At 47.7% G+C, this 12,273-nt stretch overlaps 1 protein-coding gene across 1 annotated transcript in view; it reads left to right on the top strand.

Moving 5' to 3' along the window:
- Positions 1 to 778: 778 nt before the first annotated feature.
- Positions 779 to 12,273, top strand: part of zgc:152904 (uncharacterized protein LOC767777 homolog) — a 34,476-nt gene continuing 22,981 nt past the window's right edge. The window contains exons 1-4 of the mRNA XM_047031389.1: positions 779 to 959; positions 3,347 to 3,484; positions 7,806 to 7,923; positions 10,036 to 10,205. Of these exons, the coding sequence (XP_046887345.1) occupies positions 779 to 959; positions 3,347 to 3,484; positions 7,806 to 7,923; positions 10,036 to 10,205 (607 nt within the window). The remainder of the gene's footprint in view (positions 960 to 3,346; positions 3,485 to 7,805; positions 7,924 to 10,035; positions 10,206 to 12,273) is intronic.

The raw sequence follows: 12,273 nt of genomic DNA, 5'->3' as shown, positions 1-12,273 counted from the left end.
AGAGAGAGAGAGAGAGAGAGAGAGAGAGAGGGAGAGAGGGAGAGAGAAAGAGGTGGTTGAAGAGAGAGGAAGAAAGAGCCCCCCCCAAAACCACGCATCGCAAAACCCTGCCGCCTCTGCAGCGACGAGGCAGACGAGGCAGACGAGGCAGACGAGGCCAGGTTAGCGGCGTGCAGAGAGCGTGGGAGGAGGAGGGAGTGAGGGGGCGGGCCAGCGAGATGGGGTATGTGGGAACTCATCTTGGAGAACTGCACACGGCAAATGCTAATACGAGAGCGGGGGGTGGGGGTGGGGGGGGGGGCGGGGTGAAGGCAGAAACAAACCGCGTTGTTGTTGATTTATTCGCAGCTTCATTAAGGCCACACAGATAGTGTAGTGTTGCACAACCGATGCTGCGCGTCGTACCATTTATAACCACCACACACCAAGGCCAAGGCTCAGGGGCTTGAACAGAAGTCAGCCGTTTTCCGGTGCTTTCCATCTGACAGGGTCTGGACCTTCCAGCCACCACACATTGACCAATCATCGGATTAAAATAGAGCTGAATGAATTAGCCTGTCATAAATCTGCATGTTCTGTCTTGACCACAGGAGGTCTGGGCAAGCAAAACAATGACGGATTGATGTGATCGGAGACCGGGGTTGGGACTGATAACATATAAAAACGGATTTGTATCGTGCTGTCTGTGGTGTTTCTGGGCCCATCGGTCAATCATCAAATCGATACAACGTAATTGTAAATCAACTTGTCGCGTACGACCGATTTATTTAAATCCGGCATGCGCCTGACGCAACCTCACATCCTGTTTGTCACAGAGAAGCTGACGTTCCGCGAGGTGCAGTCCCCGCAGGAGTTCCGCATTGGCGAGGTGGCCGAGGTCATCTGTGATGTCATCAGCTCGCCAGTGCCCGTGGTGGCGTGGTATTACCAGAACATGGAAATCACAGAGGAGCACTACAGTAAGTGGACCACGGGAGCACCCATAATCCTTTGTGTGTGAGCCCGGTTTAGACACGACAGCCGCAACCAGACCTTAGCTTTTCCGAGAACCCCAAGTTCAAGTTCAAGTCTTTTAGTCATTTGTCAGGTAAACAAAACAACACTAGGTCAGACTGGGCACTGAAATTCTTAAGACAAGACAACGCAAGCACCTGGCATAACATAACATATAAGTAAACAGAACATAATTTACATCTATGCTGAGCTTAAATAAGTGAAACTTATTGTTCTCTGATTGTTTTTATATACTCAATTCTATACATGGACTAGCATCCGTATGCTAACTTAACACCCACGGTGTAATTAGCTGCTTTAGCACAAAAGACAAATTAAATGTGTTACTTTCATGCCAGATTCCCTCACACAACCTGATCTGACAAACTCCTTTAATGAGCATGGTGTAAAACAGCACATATTATAACCCTATAACCTATTATAACCTAGGTGGAGTACAGTACAATAGTGAAAAATGACAGATCAGTGACAATGTCAATGACCATACAGGAGCCTGATGGCGAAGTACAGTGAGGTACAGTAGTGCAATGTGACTGATAGTGCAACCAGTAGCTGAAAGTGACAGTGTATAAGTGACTAGTGTGCAGTGAATCAATGTCCATATCAATGTCCATGTCAGTGTCTAACCCTCGAATAACGTTAAACATTCGTCTTGGAAAAAACTCTGGTTGGATCAAATTGGAACAGGTAGGTTCACAGCTATGTCTGCTGCGTCTGTATTTGGCTTCAGTGTGCAATTACTGTTCTAACAACAGTGTGTTCGTTGATGCACGATGGCACAGTGCTCCATCAACTGCCTTCTAATTACACTCTAATGAGGCCGGGCTTTCTAATGGAGTTGAGTCAGTAGAGGTCTGTGGTACAGCAGCACTTTGGTACACCGCGTCCACATGAGGGTGCCATCCTGTGTTGTCCAACCCTAGCTGGACGTGTGTGGAGCCTGAGAGCCGCACCGAGCTGCCAGAGCTGGGTTTATTTACTCTGGCAGATGGGTGTGGTCACCTTTGTCACTCAAACAGATTTCCCTCTGCTGGGCCAATCACAATCATTGATCTGACGTGGGGTGGGTTTAATACAAGGGCTGCATAGAGGAACGGCGTTGAAGCACTTTGGTACACAACCAAGATGACGTTTCATAGCTCTGGTTGTTTTTATATACTCAATTCTATACATGGACTAGCATCCGTATGCTAACTTAACACCCACGGTGTAATTAGCCGCTTTAGCTCAAAAGACAAATTAAATGTGTTACTTTCATGCCAGATTCTCTCACACGACCTGATCTGACAAACTCCTTTAATGAGCACGGTGTAAAACAGCACACATCATCGACATCTATTCACAGGTTTTTATATTTACGCCAGCAGAGGGAAAAGGGGGTATACAAGGGCAGGACTGGAGGTGTAACATGGCTCATGTGAAGGCGGGACCAGAGGAGGGCAGAACTGCCACTCGCTGCTTGTTCAGTTGTAGATAACCTCCCATATTCAGTGGATATGTATTATTATGATGTATTATAAGTCACCAAATATGTTTAGAAAACATTGCGTTGACCAGTCAATGTCCTTTTGACCAGTTCCTAAAAATGTGTGGCAGGTGAAGTTCGAGCATGAAGTTGGAGACTTTATTAGACTACTGACTGTACAATGATAGACTACTGATTACGGAGGAAGGCAACTGGGACAGTTGCACAAGTTTAGCAAAAACCTCTTTGATGGACAGATTTTCATAGAGGTAGGCAATGCAGGTTCATTCACGATAACCTACTATGCCAATCAGCAGTTATTTTAATAATTAACATTTCCTCTTTAGCGACCCAAACAAACCCTCATCTAACAGTTGTGCAGACTGTCTGGGCTTATTAGTAAAAAAGAGTAATTTGCGCCCTCTGAACGTTTCATCTTTTTAAATTGAAATTCTAAAGACAATCTTTAATCCAGCTGTAGGAATGATTAAAGATGCAGATACCGGTCTCCTTTTTCCATTATTTTAATCTAATTACGGGACCGGGTTATAAATATCTTTGCTTGATAGAGGGAGAGATAGGGTCCATACCAAACTGTCTGAGGACACCATGTAGGGTGGGAGTGGAAGTCTAATTGCTGGAACGTTTATCAGCGGAGCCCCATGTTATCAGGTGGTGGGCCTCGGTGAAGATTGACAGGAGCACAAGGCTGACTTCATCACGGCGTGGGGGGGGGGGTTGTTTCTCTGTCTCTTTCTCTCGTTCTCTCTCTTTGTCGTTCTCTGTCTCTCTTCCTCTCGCTCTTTCTTTCAATCTTTCTTTCTTTCATTCTTTCACTATACCTATATGTCTCTCTCCCTCCTGAAGGCAGGTTCCAGGTTCTTCCCAACAACAATCTCCAGATCCACAAGGTGACCAAGGCTGACGAGGGGGTGTACCGCTGTGAGGCGCGAGTGGAGGCCCGTGGCGAGATCGACTTTGTGGATATCGCTGTGGTGGTGAACGGTCAGTATGCAGCTAGCCACGACCATGCTAAGCTAAACAACTCTTGTTCTGTCTACCTAGCTACTCTTAGCCTCTGGTAACTCCATTGTCCAACAATGTACTGTGGTGTCCCTCAGCACGCCCTCGATTTATTCATCCTGATATTCGAGTCAGACATAATCAACCACAGCACTGCATGAGAGTCGTCGAATCATTCATTGAATCAAATAGTCCACTCAGTGGCCTGTCCCAAGAGTGAAAAAAAAAAAAAACTGTCTCAGCGTGATTCAAAGAGGCCCTTCCTGCTTCCTGAATTGTAACGAGCTGGTTGGTTGGGATAGTCCTCAGTGTCTGAGGAAGAATTCTCTCATCAGGACAGCCTCATTATCGGGATACTTAGCGCTGGACGCATCTGTCCTCTGTCTTTTTAGTATTATTTCTTTGGTGATGGAATATTTCAATTAAGGTCGGCTCTCGTCTCCGCCGCCCAAAGAAATCGAAGAGTGTCATTTTAATTTGCTCATTTGTCCTCATTTACTGCAGAAGGTGAGTCACATGAGACTGCAGGAGTGATTGAAATGTGATCTCTCAAAGGCCATAAGCACCTGTTTCGCATGGCTGGAAACAATATTGTCCCTGCTCTCTACTTCTTCCCACCTAATGCAATAACGTGGCCGGGGGAAAAAAACATGGATCGCATTCAATTTAGAGCACCACTTATAGTTCTGAGGAAGATCCAATAAGCTTGTTCAATGAGGTGAGACCTATTATTTTGGCAACATGACACTCGCCATGCGCTACAGAGACGCGACCGTTTGTAGTCTTTCCCTCTGAATGTGTGTGTGGTGCGTGAGTGTGTGTGTGTGTGTGTATACGTGCGCGGGGGTACGTGTGTGTGCTGGTATATGGTTTGGGCGGGGCATTGTGGTACTCACCTGGAAGTATATATCCTTAGGGCACACAAGTGTGTGTGTGTGTGCCCTAAGGAGATACACTTTCAGTACCACCACCCCCCTCCCCAGCCACAACTCCCTCATGAGAAGAGCATTCTCATGGGTAACGTAGCCCGTCGTTCGACTAGACACCCTCCTGAAGTGTTTTCCAAGGAGTTGAAGTGCAACACCATGGAGATGCACCCTCATCGAGGTGGGGATGGAACACCCGCAGCCAAGACAGGGCTGCTCACCAACCGAGCTGTGGTCCAAACTCTACCTACTGCATGTATCATGAAGAACTTGTCCACTAGCAGCTGGTTAGTCGTGCTTACTGCTCGCCTGTTGGCACACAGAATGGATTTGTCCGCTGCTCTCAGCATGAACGGTTTGTCATCCCTCCTGAATAATAAACCACCTGTACCTTTCCAATCCACATCTAAGGCATCAATTAAACATAACTACCCAAGACTGCTGTGTGTGAGAAAACCACAGGACTAAAAAAGGACACATATCATTAAGCCTCTGCTTGAGTGCGGTGTGTTACTGTATAATTGAGTTGGGCTCGGGCTCTCTGGACTGAATTAGCATGCAGCCGAGCATCAGGTCTGGCTTTGCCCTTCCCGGAGACCCAGACTGTTGTTATCATCATCAAAGCAGGTGCGCAATGATGATGCGTTAAAGAGTATGGCAGCCGCTGATTGGCCCGCTGGACCTGGAGGGGGTCAGCTCCACAGGGGGTCCTTCCTTTGCAGACTTCTGGAGGCTGGAGAGAGGAAAAGATTGCAGAGGAGGCGAGAGCGAGTCATCTGTGATTACGGCAGCCATCTGCTCCCACGGTTCTCCTTGCTTTCCTCTGACGTGAGCGACCCTCTCGTCTTCTTGCTAATTTGGGTGGAACGGAAGCCTCTGGGGTCCCAAACCCCTCCCCCCCCTCCCCCCCCTCCCCCTCTCGCCCCCCTTTCCCCCCTATCGTCAGATGACCTTGAGACAGTTGAATTAACGGCAATCGACACATGAACACTGACGCCCGTTTACTGGAGCAGGATGTGAGTTGGTGAGTGGTTCTGCGTGACGCCCGGGCGCTTTCCAGCCTCCGCGGCCTTTCTCGCGTGGGCCGTTTTCGGCATCCCTCGTCGACGTCATTTAAACCCTCCTCATCCTCCTCACTCTTTCAAATTCTCCGAAACTGACGGTATGGGAATGCATGCGGCATCATTTTTGGTCTCAATGGTTCCCCTTGCTACTTAGCGCGGTTGCTGATGTCTTTGTTCGAAGTCAAGGCGCCTGGCACAGTCCCCCATTAGCACCGATGTTTCAATGAGCCTCATTGATGTGGGATTCAACTGCGCTGGAGCAGAGGAGAATAAATATCAGCTTGCAGTGAAACTCAATTATGATCATGTGAAGAGAGCTCCGGTTTGTCCTTCTGATCTTTCGCCGCTGAATGGGGGGGGGGGGGGGTTCCTGCTTTCGCGTTGTCAACTGTGATGGCGTCGCCGTTCGCGTCCCCAGAAAGCACAGACGCGTGGAGGGGATGGCGACGTGCAGCGACGTGACTCGTGTCGCTTTTTTCAAAGATACGCGTTGACAGTCTGCGCGACGGCTGCGTGATTGACGGAACCAGAGCAAAGGAGGGGTAGAAAGGGGTCGAGCGGAGAGGGATGGGGGGGGGGGGGGGGGGGGGCGGTGGAGGAGGGGAGGGATGAAGGAATGAAGGGAGAAATGTGAAGGATGGGAGGGTTGGGTGGGGGGGTGGGGGGGGGGGGGGGGGGGGGGCTACAACTGAGAAACGCCGGGAGAGGTTGGAGCCGAGGCCGATAAACATGTTTGTGTTATGGAGCCGTCATCTCGTCAGTGTCCGGGCCATCACGCCCCTGCCGGGGCTGCTCTGCCCTGGGAGGGGGAGAGGCTGACAGCTCGGGGCGATGGGCTGCCAGGGGACACAAGGCTGACTGGGCTCTTTTAACGTCCGCGGAACGGTTTGGGGGGTTTTGCAGCGGTGTTCGATGTGGCCATATCGTGTGGCTTTGTCGTGTGGTGGTTCGTGGAGAAGGGTGGAGGCCGTGCTACCCTGGACACCTCATGAAAGGGTCCTACTCTCGCCTCGGTCTGTTCAAATTCTTTGTGTGTGTTTTTCTCTCTTCCAGTATTTCTCACTCCCTCTCTCAGTCCCTGTTGGCGTTTGTTTGACTGCAGGTGGACGGCAGATGTAATTTATTTGTTAGCAGAGCCACAAACACTCTTTTTCCCCCCTTCAAAACAGACCCACCAAATGAAGAACAATGGAGCTGAATTCCAAACGAACGACGTGGCTTTTGTCTTGCGCTCCCCTGTTGTGTCTGGTTGGCAGGAGGGTTTGAGAAACCAGTCTATTGTTGTTTCATACCACAGTGTTGCTGCTACTCTGTGAAAAGAGTAAAAGATTGATCCTGGCTCCGTCCCCGCCTCTGATTCAGAATCTGACGTTGAATTGGCCTCCTCCTATGACTTTAATGCGACTGTGACTGTGTCTGGCTTTAGCTGTGACTGCCACTGCCTCTAATTGTTCTGATGACTTCAAATGGGACTGTGAATCTGACTGTTCTTAAGAAAGGGGGGTAGGTATAAGTGATTGGTAGACCCTATATACCACTTTGGATACATCACAGAGAAATAATGGTAGAAACCTTGGGGAGAGACATTCAGTGAGGAATTCCCTCCTCCAAACATGGTTGGTGACACAGAGAGATGCTGACCATAGGCTGAACAGTCATCTACACCTATAACATGACCCAACCTCTGACTGCCTCTAACATGACCCAACCTCTGACTGCCTCTAACATGACCCAACCTCTGACTGCCTCTAACATGACCCAACCTCTGACTGCCTCTAACATGACCCAACCTCTGACTGCCTCTAACATGACCCAACCTCTGACTGTGCCTCTAACATGACCCAACCTCTGACTGCCTCTAACATGACCCAACCTCTGACTGCCTCTAACATGACCCAACCTCTGACTGCCTCTAACATGACCCAACCTCTGACTGTGCCTCTAACATGACCCAACCTCTGACTGTGCCTCTAACATGACCCAACCTCTGACTGTGCCTCTAACATGACCCAACCTCTGACTGTGCCTCTAACATGACCCAAGCTCTGACTACCTCTAACATAATGGGAGTCAGGTGGCTGAGCGTGTAGAGCATCGGGCTAGTAATCTGAAGGTTGCCAGTTCGATTCACGCCCGGTGCACATGACGTTGTGTCCTTGGGCAAGGCACTTCACCCTACTTGCCTCGGGGAGAATGTCCCTGTAGTTACTGTAAGTCGCTCTGGATAAGAGCGTCTGCTAGATGACTGAATGTAATGTAATGTAACATGACCCAACCTCTGACTGTGCCACCTGTGCTGTGTTCTCCTCGCAGTCCCGCCCGTGCTGTCGGTGACGCAGCTGTCCTTCAACGCCACGGCCGACTACCAAGAATCTGTGACCTTCACCTGCGACACCTCTGGCTCACCTGACCCTGACGTCACCTGGCACAGGTACGGTACTGCGTGCCATACTCTGAGCCGTCTGTCTTTCGATACATGACAGGAGCGGGTGAAAGGAGTCCGCACATCGGCAGTCTTCACATCGCGCCAGGACCCCGAGATGTTGTTTGCTTCTTTCGTTACTTTCCTGTTTTTAATCGAATGAAAGTAAATGTGTTGAAGTCACTCCATCTAATGAACAACATCTTTCGAAGCACTGAGTACTCCTAATCTGTCAGAGAAGCAGACTTGTCGAGGCATGTCTGGTGTAAGCTTTTTTTTCTTCTAGATTTGACTCTGCCAGTGGATTCAAGATTTAAAATCAGCATATCTTCTTCAACTATTCCGATTTCAATGTGCGACACATCGTTTACAAGCTCACAATTTGCACTTTCATAATCTGTAAACAAACAGAAATTATAACCATGCACTACTTAAGGACCAAAATACCAGCTCTTTTCACATCTCTCCGTACTTCATTCATCTCTGCTCTCTGCATGCTGTCTTGTTCGAATATCTCACCATAAAAAACTCAAAGGCAAAATGACTGTCTGTCAAAGTCTTGTGTTTATGTTTGTTGACAATTTATGTAATCTGTATTGGCATGCCTGTTACTGCATTTGTAATGACATGTTTACATTATAAATACAGTATGTGTGTAAGACAAACATCGAGGAGACGTTCCAGCATGTTCTGCGGAGGGAGGTGGAAACACCAACCACAAGCCTTGTGTCATGTCCCAGCTGTTACATAGAACATCTGTTGTGGCACACTGTACAACATCTCCCATCTAGTCAACAGCTTTCCATTTGCTGTGTGTGAAAGAGTTAATTATATAATTGAATTATGTATTATATGTACCATTAGCACTTGGCTCAAAGACTATCAACATCACGGAATGAAAAAAAAAGATATGGAGCTTGCCTATAGAACGCTGCATATTCAAACTAATCTTTGCAACTTTGAGACAACCGTATCCATAAATAAAAGTGCCATTACTTTCCCAACAGTATATTCTGCTTGCTTAGATGTAACTATTCCACGGTATATGGGAAATGTCACAAAGCTTATGTAAATAGCACACTGAGAGAGAAGTATAAGGAACACATAAGAGTTTGAAAGCTATTTCGATTTTTCTTGTTAGTACTTTTGTTAGTTTTGACTAAATGTAATAGGTTATTTTGTGGCTCATGAACCTGAACTATAATTACCATTGTAATAACAGGTACTAATCTAGATGTGAAGTGCATGTTTATCAGCTGAATGTGGCATGTTTCTTTAGCTTGCTTCTGATGGATTGACTGCCTTGCAAAATCGACTGCCGTGCAGTCAAACTCAATGAATTAATAACTAAAGCAAACATGTATTTTTTATGTTTCATCTTTTACTCTGCCTTTGGCCACTGGGGCTATATTCCAATCATACGTGACAGATGCCACCATTTAGTCCCACAATGACCCGTGTTTCACTGTTTTAGGTTGCTGGGTGTGATCACAAGCAAGATCTAATTATTGTCATTCACACGAGTTGGCTGGCAGTGGAGACTCCAGCCTTAGGTTGTGACACCCAGGTTGAAAATAACTCTGTTAAACACCTTTCTTTTCTCATTTCCTTCCCTTGTGTTTACCAACGCTCGCGTCCTCCCTCAGTCGCCCTCCTACATTTCCTGTTGTGAGTCTTCCTGCATGTGCGGCCCCCGGCCCCTGAATGGGTGAGGTAGGCAGAGTAATATCCTGTGCCTGCCTCCCCTGTTCCTCAGATGAGGCCCTGCTCTTCATTTCCTTCTCCAACCCCACACTGTTTATTACTCTGCTTTGGTGTACCCATTGTAGACTTTCAATTATCCTCCCTATCACTTTCCCCTAAGAGACGGCCCCACAACCTCCGCCGCTATTACACTGTGTTTGTGCGTGCGTGCGAGTGTGCGTGTCGATGAGAGTGTGTGGGAGGTGGGGGGAGGGCGTGTGCGTTCGCACGCCAGTCTGTTCTCAAACGGGGATATGTTGTTAACACACTCTCTTCACAGGTCTCCCCTCCTGCGTCGCGGTATTGCAACGCGTCCTCAATGAGGACTCTCGTTTTGGTCACCGGTGTCACGTCTGCCTGTACTTCTTGTCTCCACAGGAAGGGGCTGCTGCTGGAGCCGTCGGAGCAGTACGTGTTCAGCGTCCAGGAGGGGGGCCGGAGCACTCTGACCATCCGCAACATCCGGCAGGCCGACGGAGGGGTGTACACCTGCAAGGCCAGCAACAAGGCCGGGGCCCAGGAGAAGGAGCTCTTCCTCAAGGTGTTTGGTAAGCTGAGCTATGTCACCCCCTTGATCGCTCCTGTGGCTGAAAATGGCTGCCACAACCCCCAGTGTTGTGTCATATGCGGAATGCTTGTTTCTGAAAATGACTCAAGTATTTTTTCCCACCCATTAAGCGTGACTTTCAGTTCCTATTTGCTTTATATATATTGATATTTTTCTTAAAAAGTTAAGCTGGTTTGTTAAGTTGTTGGCTGACGGACTAAATCTGTTTTGAGTTGTGGCCTGTCAAGGACCAGTATAGAGATGAACACTTAAAATATGTAACTTGGCATGAAGGCAGCTCTGAAATGACTTCTGGCTTCTGATGGTCTATTTATAAACATTGGAAAATAAGATTTATTTTCGAAAGGAAACCCATCCGCAGGTATTCTAATCCAATAACGTAACACGACCAATCTGATATATTTCCAGCACTAAAAGAGATACCTCATTTATTGTGCGCTTCTTGATACACCGCTCGTAAAGGTTTCCATTTATATTTTCATAAAGCTGTCTGCATATTTCATTCCTGATTATTGCAGCAGAACTATTTCCTAAATAGGGAAATGTATGGAGATTTATGCTCTAGTCATCAAGATATTTTCAAAGCACGCGGCAGCGCTTGTTTTTCAAAAATGTTTTTCACATTTAAATGAAGAAGTGAACGGAGGAGTTTTGTTTTGCAAAGCGCAGCCGAGGAAACAGTTGTACGTTAGTTTTATTAGCCTAGACAGCTGAGACACGTGCAATAGGAAAGGGGCGGAAGAAGACGGCTGGGTTGATGTGTGTGTGTGTGTGTGTGTGTGCGGTCCTATTTTCATTCAGCGTACTTACGTACATGCCTGCATGTGTGTGTGTGTGCGCGTGTGTGTAGGTTTTTATGCATGTCCGTGTTCGTGTGCATGTATTTATTCATGTAAACATATTTTGATTCGCGTTGCAGTACCCCTGAGATGTTTAGTTATGCAGATGGCGGTCTAGTAAACCTTGTGGGGTACTAAGTCCCCTGAATATCCACATCGCAGCCTGAGATGGAAACGAACGTCAAGAATGTAGAGACACAATCCCTTATGAACGGTAGGAAGTAGAAGTCTGAAACAGAAGCCTGGCATTGGTGCTTATCCACTGCCAAACTAAAGCACTGTGATAAACAGTTATGATAGGTTGGTCTAACAGTCACAGTTCCCACAAGCCTGAAATGGAGCTTTACTTGAAATACCTGGTTCGGTGCTTCCGTTTCTGCCTGAATCCAATAGTGTGTCCTTAGCTATCATGAACCATAGTAATTGGAGAGGTAAGAGCAGGATGTGACTGTGCGGTGGGAAAATAGTTGACTCCATCAATCATCCGTGAACCAAAGTAACGGTTGGCTCCTTGATCGCTCTGCTAAACATCGGTTTTGACTGACAGCCCACTGGCGCAAATGATAACCCACGCGGCGGGAAATAGCGAAGGTCAAACAAAGCGTTGTGGCTCGGAGCGGCGCACGCCCAACGACGAATCATGACCTGATGTTAGGGATCGGGAGTCAGGCATTGATTATTATTGAGGCCCGTTAAGTAACACCTGCTTTAATGGTCCGTCTAAGGCTCAACTCAAGCAGCAGAGGGGCTGTTAAGTCCTCCTCTGACCATTCAGCTGCCTTAACATGTTTTTGGCTGAAACGCATTATGCCAACAAAGATGTTATTCGGCTTGGAAAGCCATTGGTGTTTGATTCGAGATGGGGGATTCGGTTGTTTGTGCTACTGCTTCCTCGGTGGAGCCATGCTTCATCTCCATGGACGACCCGTGTCCTATGTCGTCGATTGGATGAGGATCCACCTGCCCATTGCTCAGTGAACCCCTGATCTCTCAGCATGAGACCAGACCCGGACACAGCTCAGGGGTAGCGCTCTTACACTGCGAATCAAGAGGTTGCAGGTTCCCAAAACCCCCTGGATAAAAGCATTCGCTACTGTAGTGTATATCAAATATACATACAGCTCATGTACGTGTATGTATTTAACGTGTGTACATAACTACACACACTTTGTTTGTTAGGTCTGGTATACGGCCACAACAGAGAGAGTG

Source organism: Hypomesus transpacificus, chromosome 12 (assembly GCF_021917145.1).
Source record: "Hypomesus transpacificus isolate Combined female chromosome 12, fHypTra1, whole genome shotgun sequence".
Lineage (NCBI taxonomy): Eukaryota > Metazoa > Chordata > Actinopteri > Osmeriformes > Osmeridae > Hypomesus > Hypomesus transpacificus.
Note: the sequence above shows the minus strand (reverse complement) of the source record. Positions and strands in the feature narration are given on the sequence as shown.